This window comes from Gouania willdenowi, chromosome 15 (genome assembly GCF_900634775.1).
Source record: "Gouania willdenowi chromosome 15, fGouWil2.1, whole genome shotgun sequence".
Taxonomy (NCBI): Eukaryota; Metazoa; Chordata; class Actinopteri; order Blenniiformes; family Gobiesocidae; genus Gouania; species Gouania willdenowi.
Genome location: NC_041058.1, coordinates 26,030,881 through 26,047,700, shown reverse-complemented (window position 1 = coordinate 26,047,700; position 16,820 = coordinate 26,030,881). Strand labels below are relative to the sequence as shown.

At 40.4% G+C, this 16,820-nt stretch overlaps 1 protein-coding gene across 1 annotated transcript in view; it reads right to left on the bottom strand.

The window, feature by feature from the left end:
• The window catches only part of dntt (deoxynucleotidyltransferase, terminal), a 114,162-nt gene extending 110,580 nt beyond the window's left edge, over positions 1 to 3,582 (bottom strand). The window contains exon 1 of the mRNA XM_028468999.1: positions 3,389 to 3,582. Within this exon, the coding sequence (XP_028324800.1) occupies positions 3,389 to 3,582 (194 nt within the window). The remainder of the gene's footprint in view (positions 1 to 3,388) is intronic.
• Between the last annotated feature and the right edge of the window lie 13,238 nt (positions 3,583 to 16,820).

Sequence of the window (16,820 nt, the reverse complement as noted above, 5' to 3'; positions counted from 1 at the left end):
TTCAAAAGCTAGCATGATTTTGAATGTAGCCTCCCTGATGGCTCCGCCTTTACCCCCCTCCCCTCTCGCTCACATGCATGCACACAGCTGCTGCAGTAGAGGAGCTCAGCTCATCGCTTGTATTGTGTAGAAACGTCATTGTCTCGTGTCTTATTCAGCAGTAAGTAAACAATAAACTTTACCATTATATATGTCAAAAAACTCTGTTTTAACTCTGTAAGTGGTGACACGCTTTCAGTGTGAGCTTGTGCTTGTGCATGTGAGGGATCGAGAACGAGCAGGGAGACAGAGACGTGATTGGTTAAAAAAACGGTTTTGTTTTGTTTTTTTTTCCTTGTTCGAAGTTATTACAGATTTACAGCTGCTCAAGATGATTAATTTTCTTCATTCCTTTTTCAGAGCACATAAGATATTAATTTCTGTCAGGACATAAAGACAATTTCAACCAAAAATTTAAAAAGTGTACCTAGAGAAAATCGCCAACCCTAGCTTTAAAGCATATATCCCATATTAAAGCACATGTATCCAGTGTTGTATCATATATCATGTAGAACATCATGAATAATAACACTGCTTAATTTGAGCAACTTTACTCTGTCATTAAGCTACAAGAGGGTGCTGAACATTTCAAGCTGCATTTTAAATTGCAGCAGTTCAGGTATGGTACTGCAGCAATAATGAAGCAGAAAGTGGGCGCCGGCCTGATTTTATCATGAATTTACAACATTAAAGCTGAAATTCGAAGTTTCTGAGAAATCTATGTTCATGTATCATTCTTTTGAAATTCATAAAAATACCTAACTAGTCTTTTACTATGGTCTACTGCCGGTGGTAAATAATATACATGAATGTATATAAGTCCCTCCTTCATCCTATAGACCCCTATACAAATGGAAACGATCGCCGACTACACCTAGCCAATCGGCTTCGACTTCCTTTTTTGAGACTGTCAATCATAGTGAATGCGGAACTGGGCCACACGTCACAACAGCAAACAGGTAAATATGATTTTGGCTCTTACCTGACCCATAGACCTATATCAATGCGACCTGATGCGACCTTGTTATGTTCGCGATGCACATGCAGAAAAGTAGAGGCGTGGCTTCTGGTAGATTGCAGAGGCAGTGGGTGGAAGTGAGGCTGTTGAGGGCGGGACATCGAGACGTCCTCTCAGAAACTCCGGGTATCAGCTTTAAACGATGTGTCGACGCAATTTTTTGTAGTGAACATTATCAATTATGTTACTAATCATTTTTGCATTGTTGGCACTGTAGTTGGTGCAAATTTGGAGATGTTCTATATATTTATTTCTATTTTTTATTAAAAAAAAAAAATTCTGCCCCCCTGGCAAGAATCTCAAACTCCGCCTTTGAGTATATGACTCCTGGACAAAAGCTGAGGATGACGCTACCACTGTTGGTGTGAGTCCAGCTAACACCTTTCTAACTTGTTAACAACTCCTCTTCTCCAGCTTACTGAGTTCCTTTCTCCACACAACAAGAGCCACTTTGTTATTGTTGGTTCAGACCTGGAAAAAGTGTCCTAAATGATGGGAAAACCATGTCTCTCTAAAGAGAACGTTTGGAATATTAAAGTGTACATGTCAGTGTCAATGAGCCTGTCAATGTGTGTAAACATTTCGTATAGCCCATTAGTCAATTAGGACAAAGCTGTTGATGGATCGTATATCAGTCCATGTAGTTGAGCAGCCTGCCTATTTCATATTTACTACTAGATATGGGAGGTGTTGCAATAATTTGGAGCTGATATCAGTTTGGTAGACTTGCAGAATTAATGTGGGTTGCGGCAGGCGCGCTCCACTTCCTGATGTTGATTCCTAACCATTGTATCAAGCCAAGTGTAACTGAAGGAGTGCACAAGCTGTATTTCTGGGAAAGCTGCCATGGCCAAGCTGCAAGACGGCTGGTAAGCTCACTCAGACATGCAATTAAACACAGCACACACACACACACACACACACAAGATACACACCTCTGCACAATATTTGTAAGAAATCTTTGACTGTGCAGCAACAAAATCCTACGCACAAACCCAAGTGCTCACCGGATGAGTTTAAAATCTATAGACATAAAAGTCAGTCATTGCTTTAAAACATGCAACTGATACATTACTGGCCCTAAAAGAATCCGATAATGCCACGTCAGTGAGGTAAAGCAAAAGATGCCACTGCACTCACAGTTTGAATCTAAAAGATACCTCCAATTAGACACAGGAATAATGAAGATGGTGCGCTCTTTCTTTAATTATAGCATAATACTTGGATGCTTCGTTTCAAGAAACAAGCTCACAGTACATCACATCTTCAATGCCACGACAAAAAAAAAACTTCTTCCAAACTCGTTAAAAAGTTTTCTGCAGTTTCCGTGGGTATCTTTCTCACAGCCAACTGCCCGAGCCAATTCCTTTTAACTGGGAAATGTGGGAGGAATCACTACTGTAAAGCAGCCTGAGTCCTGAAAGTGTTGTATCTTTAATCAGCTTGTCCTATCAGAATAGTTGTCCTCTTATTACTATTTACCAGGACAATGTGTTTACAACTTTAAACAATAGTTTGATTAATTATTAGTATGTTGCCTATATTTATATATACCATTTTTTGGGTTAGGTGAAGGGATCTAGTGGGGTTAGTTAGGATTAGGGGTTTGGGTAACAAAGGGTTAGGGTTAGGGGAACAAACCAAACTTAATGACAGCCTAACATGATACCTTATTCATGCTAATGACAGGTGCCATGTCATAATAATGACAGCATAATGTCAGCCTTATGTATAAAACTTCAAGTTAAGTGTTACTGGTATTTTTAATCAAAGCAAACAAACTGTTATCTAAAGAAAAGGTTTGTTTCATGTTAACAGCTGAAGTGACTTCATTTTCAAAGGTTTTTGTTTTATTGAGGATTTTTTTATGCCACAGCAATTACAGTATATGATAGTATCTAACATAATACAAACAAAAATCTGATAGCTGGCATAATATATGTATAATGTTTTGTTTTAGGGGTTTTTTTTACATTAACTGTATAACGTTATTGGTAAATTACCAAATGAATATAAATTACAGGCATATATTGAATTACTGACCCCTATCAGTTGCTATAGGATACTGCTGTACAATTGTTCGAGAACCCCCACTTATCTTAAGATAATGAATGCCCAGTGTTAGTTGCTGGTCACTGTCCTGATAAAGAATTCATGTGGCTGGGACTCTCAAAACCACAAGGTCAAGCAGTTCAGTCTGCGATAAAAGACATTACTCCTTCATCCCTCTGCATTTCTCTATTCTCAAGCCTGCACATTCACCAAAGCTTTTACACAGCCAAGTGGCGTTCGATCTGTAAACTTGATAATGCCAAAAGCTTTTTCTCCAACCTGAGAATGTCCTCCACAATAAATCCCTTTGACCTGGCCAGCTGGGTCAGGAAGGCTCTCCTGCTGCTGCCCATTTTCCTCTCCACCAGGTACAGTCTGACACTCTCAAACTTGGCGTCCTTGTGCATTGAAACAGGGACTTTCTCCATCTTTGACCTCCTTCTTATGTGAAACCCAACAGCACCGTGCAGCATCTCTATTACAGAGGATACGTCTGCAGCATTTCATACTGTCTATCTTTTAATTCATGTGAGGTTTTCTCTCACTCTAATTTTGCTCACATGGTGTCAGTTAAACCAGAGTGGGTGGGGATTGATAGAGAAGTTTCTTGTGGCAGGTGTCAAGAATGATAATAATCACAACCAAAATCAAAAAAAAAAGAAAACTGTTTGTGTGTTAATTTCACTTCCTGTAAAAGTTTCAATGCTTAAGGGAAATAAACTGAAACAGTGGCGTGTTGAACATAAGTTCCAAACTTTGCAGCTATGACTTGGATGGAACTTCATGGAACATCACTCTGGGGAGACGCCTGAATTCTGGTCACAGCTCCCCTTCACCCCTCACAGCTGTCCTGCCATGTCCATTCTGTCTTGCCTCTCCCTGTCTCATTATGTCCCGACCAATTCTGCACCATCTGCTCTACCACTTTAATTAGCTTACAATCCTTTGTGGCCACTTTTTCCTCAGAGTCCGAAAGCTAAAGCACGGCCTTGGATACAGAAAAGTGTGATATCAGCCATTATCAGGAAGAATAACTAGGTCAAAAACACCCTGTGAAAATAGAAATCACCCAATGAATGCGCCGTTTACTCATCCAGGAGCCTCTTGATTCGTAATATTTCTTAAACAGTTTGGATATATTACTTTGCCTGAATCATCTTAAATATTCATTCTGCTAGACTGGTTATAAATAAGGAGGTCACATTGTTCAAGACCTTGGTTTGACATCTAATTATTGCACCCTCTGTTAATTTAAAAGGCCACCTTTCTTCTGTCTGCTGGACGGAAACTATTAGAAGACTCTCATTAGCTTTGAGTTCTCAGGGTTAATGTGTGTCACAGGTGAGACACCACTAATTGTTTGACTGTCTGCCCCTGTGTTCCCTCAATTCTTCAGCCATACTTGAGACTACTGGCCTCCATCCAAACAAAACCGATGTAATTCTGACTCCACCATGACGGATGACTTCTAGGGAGCCATCAGCAATCTCCCCAGAGCGATGGATTCAATGATTCTCATGAAATCGTCTCATTATTACGATTAGAAGACATTTGTAGTTAAGTCCAGAGCAGCCTTCACAGTATACTCCAGGGTATAATACTGATATTTGGCATGAGAGATCACTAGAGTTGCTAGATTTAAATCACTTCTTATTTGGGGACATCTTGGTTTAGAAATCATAAAGTGCAGAATCGCAAACCACTGCCTCACTGTTTTTGAAAATTTAAATTATAGGTAAGAAAAACACAACCAAATAAATATGTTCTGAGCCTAGATCTGGTATTTGTTGCAATGATGTGGTTCCACATTTACTTTCAGTCTTGTTATTTACCAATGGTCCCATACCCTTCCTCCTCTCTCCTCTTCCCAACCCGGGTTTTTCCCATGTTTTCCATCTGTGTGAATGATTGCTGGTGTGTATATGAGTCTGTCCTATTATCACTATAGTGAAGCCACAAACAGTCAGTCATAGTTGTTCATGTTCAGCCAACATCTACCTCTCCACCTTAAACTGCAGACAGTCAACCTGCTACAGCCCACTGTCATTGCTTTGCACCAGGATCTGTTTCTGCCACAGGGATTTTTAACAAGTTGTATTTGTGGATTTGTCTGTCCTCCCACCTGACAGATGTAAAAAGGTGTAAATATTCAGCTTCTATACAGCAAGAGTGATGTTTGACTGTAGTTCATACAATGCTCATTTTGAAAGGTTTTTCTCACACCTTGCCTAATGTTATGAGACATTTATATACACAAGAGGCTTTAGATATGCTGATAGATATAGAAATGAGACATAATAGGCATGAGTGAACTGTTAACTGAAAATGTGGTCAAATCACATTTGTATCAAAAACAACACAATAAAACTGTGTACTAACACTCAAACACATTTGCCCTGCCTGAGAACATTAGGAAGTGGGGATAGAAAAAGGATGCAGCCTTTTGTTAGGGTGTGTCATCCTGGACATTCTCATCGTTAAATGACTCGGGAAGGTACCAAGTTAAACTGGTGCCTGAAGGTTACACATAGCATAGCTTATTGTGGAAAGAAAGGAAATCTCCCATAGGCACTTCTGGCCTCCTACTGAACCAGATGCCAGAGCTGCACTGTGTGGCAGCTCAGTCCTTTACTGCTCTACCAAACCTACGCTCAGCTCAACCTTGCTCAAACAGTCCAGACAGAAGGAACGGAAGCCTGCCCTGAAGGGAGGGGTGCATGTGGGACCAGGCACAGGTGGCCCTGGTTATTAAAAGGTGTTTGCAAGTAAAGTGGGAGACATAGTATGGCACTGTCTAAAGAGCTACTGCATTGCACAAATAACCTGTTATTTCCCTTACCATTAGAAAGTTCAGCAATTCAGGCTGAGGAGTATGCACAGACTTTTCTTACTATACTATATCCATAAACACACATTCAATATAATTCAGAGACAAGCTTTGGGGATGGAATTTAATAAAACTCATGAATGTATGTGATGGTAAACAGATAGCTGATCAATAAATATCAGCCTGTTTGAAGTCTTTCAATGGCGAGCTTATTTTGCTGAAATGTTCCCAGTAAACATTTAATTAGGTGTTGTGGTATGAGCAGGGGCGGATCTACCGGGTGTCATAGATGCCACCCCAAAACACCCCTGCTGCCACCCTTTGTACACACGGGCACTGAACTATACGGTCGCGGTCCGCTGAGTGTGTGTGAGGCAATGTGCACTGACGTGGGTGTGTGCAGTGTGTGCTGAATGTGCACACGTTTGGGGAGCATATGTAGATGTAGCATCATAATCCGTGTACCCTTTGTTCTTTATTCCATTTTAAAACCAAATCAAAATAACAAATAAATGTAGTTATTTTTGTTTTACACAAATTCATCATATGCCCCTTAAAATAAGTTTTTATACTTAGTTATGTAACAGTGTGGCAAAATTAACATGTCAATGTTAAAATAATAATAGTAATAACAACATAATAGTGACACATTTTCCCCCCATCTGCTTACAGTTTGTTACAGTGAAAACAACTGATTTAAAGCCATATTTTTGTATAATTAAAAACATATTGCACCGTAGTAATTTAAATAAAACTACTAGACACTTTTTATCACTCACACAGTCTTACACTTTGTTAAATGTTACAGAATGGTTCTTCAATGTGATGGATGTGACAATTATCCTGTTTATTTTCATGGTCAGAAGCTGTTTTTCTGTGTGGATGTTAGCCTCCACCCCAGTAAATATTAACAGTGTTTAGCTATTGGCTAGGACAGGGGTCTGCAACCTGCGGCTCTGGAGCCTCATTTGGCTCTTTGACTCTTTTTGTGATGGCTCCCTATTGTTTTCAAAAATATATTAAAATAAGGAATTGTTATTTCTTACAGTGGGTATTGATGATTAATGACATTAACTTCAAATATAATTATGATAAAAACTATTTGTTAACCTAAAAATAAATCATATTGTGCAATGACTCCACCTTCCTACGTCACCTCCTGCAACAGCTACAGATCATCAACTTGTCTTGCACGTGTGGCTAACCTTAAGTTTTAATTATTATTTGAGAAGGTATTTTTTGGCTCCGGAAGGACTTTAATCCAGGTGAGATTAGACAAAATGGCTCCTTTAACACTAGAAGTCCCAGGGATTTCTATATCCCCCCATAAGTCCCAGAGCAGGGTCAAATGAACTCTAGGACCAAACTGACGACACCCCTGGAATACCATGTTGTCATGCAGCCTTTTGTGCTGTGGGGAATAAATAGCTGGCTGCTTCCACCTGCTGACACTCCACACTTATTCTACTCAAAATGCAGAGAAGGTTTACCACTCAAGAAGCGTTGGAATTGATCCTGAACAATGCAAACCCTTGTGACTCAGATGGGGAGGACATAAACCTTCAGCCAAATTCGGATTCGGACTCTGAGCTGTCTTCAGGTTAGATTTCCCAAACATCCTATTTTCATTTCCTGACTTTATTTTTATTTAAAACCGAAGAAAAGAATAATTTGAATTTGTTCACATTGCAGATGACGAGACTGCTCCTCATCTGGAAAAGAGAGCTCGGTTGGAGAGTGAGCCCACAGAGACGGCGAAAGAGGGCACAGTGTGGCATGAAGAACATGTGGGTACAATTCTCCGTTTCACTCCAATGGAACCGTACGCTGCAGATGGAGAGCCAACAGCAAAGGCCAGAAGAAGAATCAGGAGTCGCCTTCAGAGCTTCCTCTGTTTCATTACTGTTGGCATGCTCCGTCCCATTCAAGAATGGACTATTCAGCATGCACGGCAAACGGAGCAGACGGACTGGTTCATGATCCTCCATGAACTAATGGCATTTATTTCTGTTATTATTTTGAGGGGGGTGACCAAGGTTCCATCTCTGCGTGACAGCTGGTCAGCATGCCTGGGAAACCCACTTATCACTGGAATTATGTCACGAAACCGTTTCCAAGACATCATGCGTCACCTACGATTTGATGACATGTTTACGCGCAGTGAGCGAGTGCAGACAGATAAGTTTGCTGCAATTTCGGATGTGTGGGGATCGTTTGTTACCAACTGCATCACATGCTACAACCCTGGTCGACACATCACAATTGATGAACAGCTTTTCCCATCGAAGACTCGCTGCTGTTTCCTGCAGTACATTGCAACAAAACCCGACAAATTTGGCATAAAGTTTTGGGTGGCTTGTGATTTGAAAACAAAGTACATCTGCAATGTCCTCCCATATCTTGGAAAGGACCCCAGTCGTCCCAGTGAGGAGAGACTTTCTGAGAGTGTGGTGATGAAGCTGATGGAACCATTTATGGACAAAGGCAGGACGGTCACCACGGACAATTTCTTTACATCACTGACACTTGCACGACGACTGCTCAGCCGGAAAACCACCATCCTCGGGACAGTCAACAAGATTCGCCGGGAAATTCCTCAGTCAACTAGAAAGATGGACCGCAAGGAATTCACCACTCAGGTATGTTGTTGGTCTTTTTTATTCCATCAACACCTCTGAGTGTGTCATTGTGTTTAAAACCGCTATAATAACAACAATTTCTTCTTTTTTAGGTGTTTTCCACCACTGGTGCCACGCTGACGGTGTATGCGCCCAAACGAAAAAAGACCGTCTACATTCTCAGCAGCATGCACAGCGTGGTTGAGACTGAGGAAACCATCAAAAGGAAGCCAAACACCATCACCCAATACAACACCACAAAGTGCGGAGTGGATGTGATGGACCAGATGGTGCGGGAGTACAGTGTGCGCACAGGAACACGGCGATGGCCAGTCGCCGTGTTCTACAACATGATCGACATGGCGGCACTCAATGCACATCTGCTTTATCAAGCATGCACCGGGGTGCAGGAGAGACGGGTGGACTTCCTGGTTCAGCTAGCAAGAGAGTTGGCTAACTCTCATGTGAGTGAAAAGAAGGCACTCAAAGAGCAACTGCGCCAACAACAACCGCCTACACCTGGCCCTGGGAAAAGGGCTAAGTGTCAGATCAACCATTGCTGCAAGAGCAATCGCGCAACTGTGCGATGTGTTCATTGCCACAAATACACATGTGGCAAATGTAGGAGAGAGATACCGTGGCAGTGCCAAGTATGTCACGAGTCTCAATAAGAGGATGAAGGAGATTCTTCTAAATATGTGCACAGTTGCTTTGTTATTATCGTTATTTTTATTTATTTTGTTTGTTTTTTTTTTTTACACAAATAAAAACCATTGAAAACAAATCACAGTTGTTCTTTTGCACATTTCTCACACCACACTGTCATTAAAAATAAATAATTTTTGTGTTCTCTTTGGGTCAAATGACACCTCTCTGGGTTTTATAGGTAAAAAGTTCATTTGACACCTCTGTGGGACTTCTAGTGTTAAGAGTAAAGGATGCAGACTGCTGGGCTATAGGAGGTTCATGTCCATTCACTTCTGTGCGTCTATAAATCAATGTTTGTCAAAGAAAACATGGTGAAGATACTTTGTGAATCTCACAGAAATGAAGAGGATCTAATCATTGTGCTTGTTAAGCAGCACTGATAAGTGTCCATGTTTACAGAGAAGTTGATAATACTAGCACTGAAAATGAGCATTTTCTGCATTCATTTTGTTTTTAATGATTTAAAGTTAATTTAAACAAACATTAACAATATTTTGGTGAAGCAATATTTTGTATCAGGCTTTCCTTAAAGACTTCAACATAACACAAGGTCATGTGACTAGTTGTGGTCAGTGTGTGTTAAACCACTGTTGCCGTAGCTCTTCTTAACTGCAAATATTGCACATGCTCATTTTAACCATGCCATAAAAATGCATTCAGACTTGTTTTATAATTCCTGTGAAATGGATTCAGTGCAGTAGATAAATTCTGAATTGCTTCAGTCACAGTTATCTTGATGGATCTAAAAAAAATCCTGCCCCCCTCTTGCCACACCATTGAATTTTTTCTAGATCCACATACAGCAAGCAGTGAGTTGGTTCTTCTTGGACCATGATTATTGTCCAGTAATTGGAGTGAGAGCTAAGAGTTGGGATCTTGGGAATCCCTCTGACTGATCTACAGCCTGTAACATGTGTAGGAAATCACAGTAGGCTGAGCATTCTGGCACCTCTATCAGAACCAGCCCCAGCCGTCTGAGCGACATCAGCGTATCTGTAAGATCCCAGAGTGGCCCATGTTACAGTTTACAGAATCTTACCCATAGGCATAAAAAAATAACACAGCAAACTCTCTTTCAGTTAGACTTTTTATTGTTTAAGTTTATAGCTCTGTGGTTTTCAGTATTTGAGGATTGTAATATGAGTTGTATAATTTATCTTCTACAGTAAACACATCTTTCACTCTCATACATTGTTTACTGGCCCTGAGATGAATTCACTGTAGGTGGGATGTTTCATCAAAATACTTCCCTTATAACTCAGGCTTTTCCTCGCCCTCAAGTGATGGAACATAGGGATTATTATCTGTCAGAAAAATGAACACCTCCAAGAGAAAGCCGTGGGAGCTGCAAACCCAAATGTGAAAAATGCCTACACCAACAGTTAGTGTAATGTTAATGTGAAATAAACCCTGCACAGCTGACTTATACCATTCACTGAGTGGCTACACACATAGATACAAACCAGTCTGATCAAAAACATTTTACGTGTATACAAGTAATTTATTACTAGTAATTTATTTTGCATTAGTAATTTATTTTGCATATTTAGCTGTAAAATGTCAGAGTTATTGGCCTCTAAGGGTTGAACGTCGCTATTACAAGTGAATTTTGCTATTGGCTGAAACGGGTTCTTTAAGATTCCCCTGCACCCTCAACTTTCACTGTTGGCCCCGCCCCTCTTATAAAAGCTGAGAGGAGGGAGGAGAGTTTCCTCCAATCACAGCCGTCAGTGAGCATTGATTGGCAGCTCTAATGAAGAACAGCTCTCTTTTTTTTTGACTGTGCTTCTATAAAGAGCAGATTCTGCTCAGAGGGTTCATTAATCTGTGTATTTACAGACACATCGTGTGTGTATTCCCGTCTGTCTCTCCGTGTGCGCAGACATTCGTGCATCTTCCTGTGTGTGTTCCACCCTCTGCTGAGCCATGAACAAAGACTGGAACACAAGTTATAGTGTGTGCGTGGGTGCAGCTTCACGTGGGCATTGGGTGTGTGTGATTGTAGTACTTGATCACAAATGTTAATGTGCGCTGTGAGTGGGCGTGGCTTACTGAGTCAGGAGTAACGCCCATAATCAAGGCAGTTTTTTAATTTCCCTCCTCGTGGCAGGTCAGCAGAAAGCAGAGGTTTAGTTACTCTTTAACCACTAGGCCACCACTGCCTCAAACAAGGGTGACACGCCGGGCGAGCCGGAGACGTTAAACACACCACCCTCATCGGACAATAAACCGGGCCAGAGCCGAGGGAGGCGAGGGAGGTCGATGGCTGTGGCCGGAGTTGTCAGCGGGGAGAGAGGGTGTGACTCGGACCCCCCGAAGGGAGCGGGGTAGCCCTTGTCCCCCTGGTGAGGAGAGGGGAGTTACGAGGATTTTTCTTCGTTGGTTTTCAGCAATTTTTTCTTCTGTTTGGGAGTATCGAAAGTAAGAATCAAATTTGAACATTTTTATTGATTCCGGGAGAATCAAAAAGTAGTCCCAGCAACAATGGATACTCGATATTCAATGGTCCAACCCATTTAAGAGTTACCAATGGTTTTTTTTTTTATTTCATAGAAAACCATTAATTTGAGTTTAAAGGCCAAATTAAATGTGGCTTTACTGAGTCAGCTGAGCTAATGGCCCCGTATGTTGGTGACAAAATGGTGCTACAAAGCCAAGAGAGCATGGAGCACTGCACACTGAGTGTACCCTACTCAGGTGCACGGTACAGGCTGGGTCTATTTCCAACTCTCCTCTCAGGAATGTATACCTAACCGAACCACGGCTCTGAGTAATGATGAAGTTTGATCCAGCTCAATGAGGTGGGTGCAATCCTGAGAGCAAAGGTACCCCACCTTTCCTCCTTGAAGAACATTTGAATAATTTACACAACCCTGCCTCTAGGTAGCTGGGTGTGGGAACTCAAAATAGGGGCCGATGTCTAGTTTCATGCAAATAACAATGTAAATAGATGGAAGGATGGGTGGATGAATGGGGGATGATTATCTGACCTCAGGGCTTGAGGGAGTTCCAAAGGAAGCTTTACAAATCAATATATGAAAAATAAATACATAAATGCTGTATTTTCCTGCAGTGTCTTCTCTGGATTGGTCAACATGTCAGAGCTTGAGAATCAAATTAAACTATATATTTTTTTCCATTGGTTTGTAATGCAGTCATGTCACTATTTGTAAGACTTTTTTTTTACATACTCTGCTTTTAAATAATGATGCACCCTGCAGGTCACTCGTCTATAAATAGGCCATTAGAGAAATGCATGGCAAGCAATCTTTGAGCAAAATGCCTGGGCCAGAACTTAAACCATTGACTTTTTTATCATTGCTAGCCTCTGCTGTACCAACACTATTGGTGCTCTTTTCACAAAATTAAAAAATGCCTGCCGCTAAGCCTGTGACACTAATCAAGAAATCAATTAAGCAAATGATTTATGAAAATGAACTCAATAACTTTTCCAGCCTTGATATACTGTATCGCCATGCCCATGCGTGTTTACTTTCCTTGTCTCCCACCTCCAAAAAGGCAGGATGACACCAGTCTCAGCACCTTTGGGGGCTTGTTCCATAGCTAGTAGATATGTCAAAAAGATGTTCACTTCTGAAAGAAAGCATGAATATTTGTACATGGAGATTTTTGAGTATGCTGAATCCATTGTTAATGGGATTCATGCTGGCAAATCAACTGTTCCCACTCAAAATCAAGAAATCCAAGATGGCCACCAATTTGGAGAGTGGCAAATTATAGGTTTTCAGGGTCAAGGAATTCAATAATATATCTTAGGACTCCATAAATTGTGCTCAGAGCAAGATCAAAGATGGCCACCATCCATATTGCGAATTTCAATCTAATCATAACTTTGGTTCTGTTTGATGTTGAAACATGATCTTTGTAGCAAAATGTATACTTAATTCGATTAAATTAGATTAAATCGGGGCTTTCGCCTTTAATTGGCCATGTAATGTTAATACATTAATGGAATTCGTCCTCTGCATTTAACCCATCCCTGAGGAGCAGTGGGCAGCCATTTTGCGGCGCCTGCGTTGCAATGGCTTCCTACAGCAGCTTTTACACTCACATCAGGACAAAGGCATGTCTGGGGCATCAGGATAGCTTATGTGCTGACATAGCTCAGAAAAATTTGATTCTGAAAAAAAAAGCTGTAAGAACTCACTCACTCACTCCCTCTGTTCACTTTTATAGTCACAGTATATGAGCAGTTGGATGTTTTCCTCCTAATATTCTCTCTACATACTACATACGCTGACACAGCAGATTTCACATTAGCAACATCACGGTATACCAACAGCACCACCAAAATGTGCTCTCATCCTTCATTTTAATGTCCTCACTTGTATCTCCTTCTTCACTTGGGTGTAAAAGCTCAAATATACTTGAGCGTAGATCCGCAACGCAGAGTCCAACAGGCCAATTAAGTGCAAACCTCAGATTTTAGTCTAGTCCGTGTACCTGGTGTCACACAAAACACTGCTCGGCATTGTATCAACCCGCATTAAAGGTAACACCGACCTGCATGTCAATTGCCTGGTGAGGAGAGATGAAGACGAGCTTAGCAGAGAGACCGGGAGACGAGCTACGGAAGTACCGGCACCTTTATAACACATCCCAAGAGTAGATGGACTACAGAGAAGAGCTAAGGATTGTGGGAAATGTAAAATTTTACTGGAAAATACTACACAGTAGGGCTGGGCGATTTTTTTTTTCAATGCACTTAAAATGACTGCAGACATCAAATATATTGTCAAAAGTGCAACTTTATTGCTGTGTCCTGCAGAGTTAAAATGCATAGAACAATCCCAATATAAAAGATAAATGAGGCTCTGTCATTCAACTATTTCAAGTTTTAACCCAGGTTTAGCAAAAGTACAACAGCAACTTCACAGTAGCTTAAATTTTCTGATTAAGAAATCTGATAACTACATATTTTATAACATATAACATTAAAATTCAGAAAAAAAAATAAACACTTCCCTTAGCATCTCAGCATAGTGCGAATAACAAATTAAACATGCCTGTGCCACTCATATAGCCTACTCAAAGGGTAAACAAATGTAAAGAAAAAGGGGGCTGGCTCACATCGCACTATGGTAACCCAAAACCACAATTAAGCTAAATAATAAAAGTATAATTTATTAAAACATGCATACTGTAGCTGTCACAACAGGATTGCACTACATGCAGTGACCTTTGACAACATATGCAGACACGGTAAGAGAGAAATCTTTTTTTACAAAAGAATTTGAAAGTAATAATAATAATGCCCTATGAGTTGTAGGAACTAAACTCTCATCATTTCTATGTGTGTTCGAACATTCAGCGGCAATTGACTCATTGGGTGAACAGCATGTGTCTAAAGGCAGAACGGGCCTGGACTGTGAGTAGCTACTGGATGTTATGCACCCAGTGTTGAATCGCTGAGAATGGCCTGAGGCTTAACCTGCATATTCATGGAATGTTCATACAGCACACATAGCAAAGGTCATAAAATATCAAGCACAAATGCAGCAGCGGATCAGAGCATATCTTCCTCAAAGCTGAACCACATTGTACCTGTACAATCACAGGTTAAATCAACTATCTTAAGTTTTGTAGTCGTACTGCAGTATATCAAAAAGTCAGACTGTGGTTCACACAGGTAGACAGCTTAAAAGAGGTATGTAGCAGATCAGATGTACTGTCAGACTCCATCATGAGGCCGTCTGTGACAAGATGCTGCTTTCAGCTTTTGCATAACACGTCAAAATCACAAAAGCCACTCAAAATATACTTGATACTTAGTCATTCACTTTGTTGTGTGTATCAAACATCTTCATTAGCATGCTAAATATATGTTACACAGGCTATGCTGTGAAAGCTGTGTGAAATTTTTGTTTAAAAAGAGATAGAATGAGACAAGGTGCTGATACTAGAGAAACACTTTGCACCTGAATTAGCTTGTGACACCTGTAATCAAGAAACTTGCTGCTGATTCGCAAACCTGTAAAAGACCACATTCTGTATGAGAACCAGAATGAAATTTGTAGTTTTACAGCCACCAAGCTCTTTTCCCCATTGTAGGCAAAAGGCATGAACAAATGTTTCAATTGTGATTACAGAGTATGGATGGATGCCAGAACAAATTGATTTGTGATTATCTCTCTATCCTGTTCTGTTGGTTCCATTTCTGAACCTGGTTCTGCTGGAGATTTCTTCCTGTTAAAAGGGAGTTGTTTCTTCCCACTGTCGCTAAATGCTTGTTCATGTGGATCTTGTTGGGTTTTTTCTTTCTTATTATGAATTTTATATTTTGATAAGCGCATTGAGATGACTTTGTTGTAAATTGCACTATATAAATAAAGTTGAATTTAATTGAATTGAATTACAGAATCTCTCCTGGTCGTTTCTGGTCAAACTGCCCTACTATCGTACTGATAACATTTCCAAGGTCTTTTCTCAGACACTCTGTCATTGTTATGCTTAGCGCTATCAGCAGCATACAAAACCCTGAGAGCACAGAACAACTACAGATACATTGGACACACACACTGAAACCTTTGAATCAAAGGCCGGTCTGCCCCAAAAACCCTTTCACAAAAATAAACCCTGTGTCCACATCTGACCTTTAACCCTTCAACTTGACTCTGTCTCCGTGCACAGTTCTACATTCACTTTGATTGACAGTCTCAAAAACATGAAGTCGAAGCCTATTGGCTGGGCGATCACGACGCTCGTTTCCATTTGTATAGGAGTCTATAGGATGAAGGAGGGACTTATACTGTATACATTAATGTACATGAATGACCACCGGCAGTAGACCATAGTAAAAGACTAGTTTGGTATTTTTATGAATTTCAAAAGAATGATACATAAACAGATTTCTCAGAAACTGCGGATATCAGCTTTCAATTTGTAGACTTTTTTTAAAATGAAATTATTTTTCTTTTTAAAAATGTAAACACAGGGTCTAATTTGTGAGATAATACAGTTTTTACCAAAGTTTCATCCTTCCATTAGCACAGTCTAACATTTTCAGCACAGTAAAAAGCCCAACTCCTACATTTCACATTGAAATCAACACTTTTTTTATTTATTCCGGTTTATTAAGATCTACACCTACAGCATTTCACATATTATTTTTTTTCAACAAGCACTGCTAGCCCAACTAGCATTGAGGCATTCAAGTAACAATATTCAACAAATTATTTTGGTGACTCTAGTTTAAAAAAAAAGACAAACTCACAATAATATTGAGGGCAGACGTGTGGATTATTAAAGCATTTCCTATGATACTTAAAGTAGTAGAAGAAGCAGTATGTTTCTTCAATCCCTGTCTTGTCAGTATGTTTGTTTAAAAGTTTGAATTGTCCCGCTCTTTCTTCCTGTCCCCACTCAGGGGTGCCTAATTCCCTGATTGTCTCCTTGCGCTGCTTAAGGAGTGTCTGAACACTGAAGAATGCATAACGTGTTCAGAGACTGATTATTTATCCAAGGTGGGGTCAGAACCCAAGTTGACACCTTTATGCACCCAGACTTTGACCACTTAATTCAGCTGGATTAAATACCT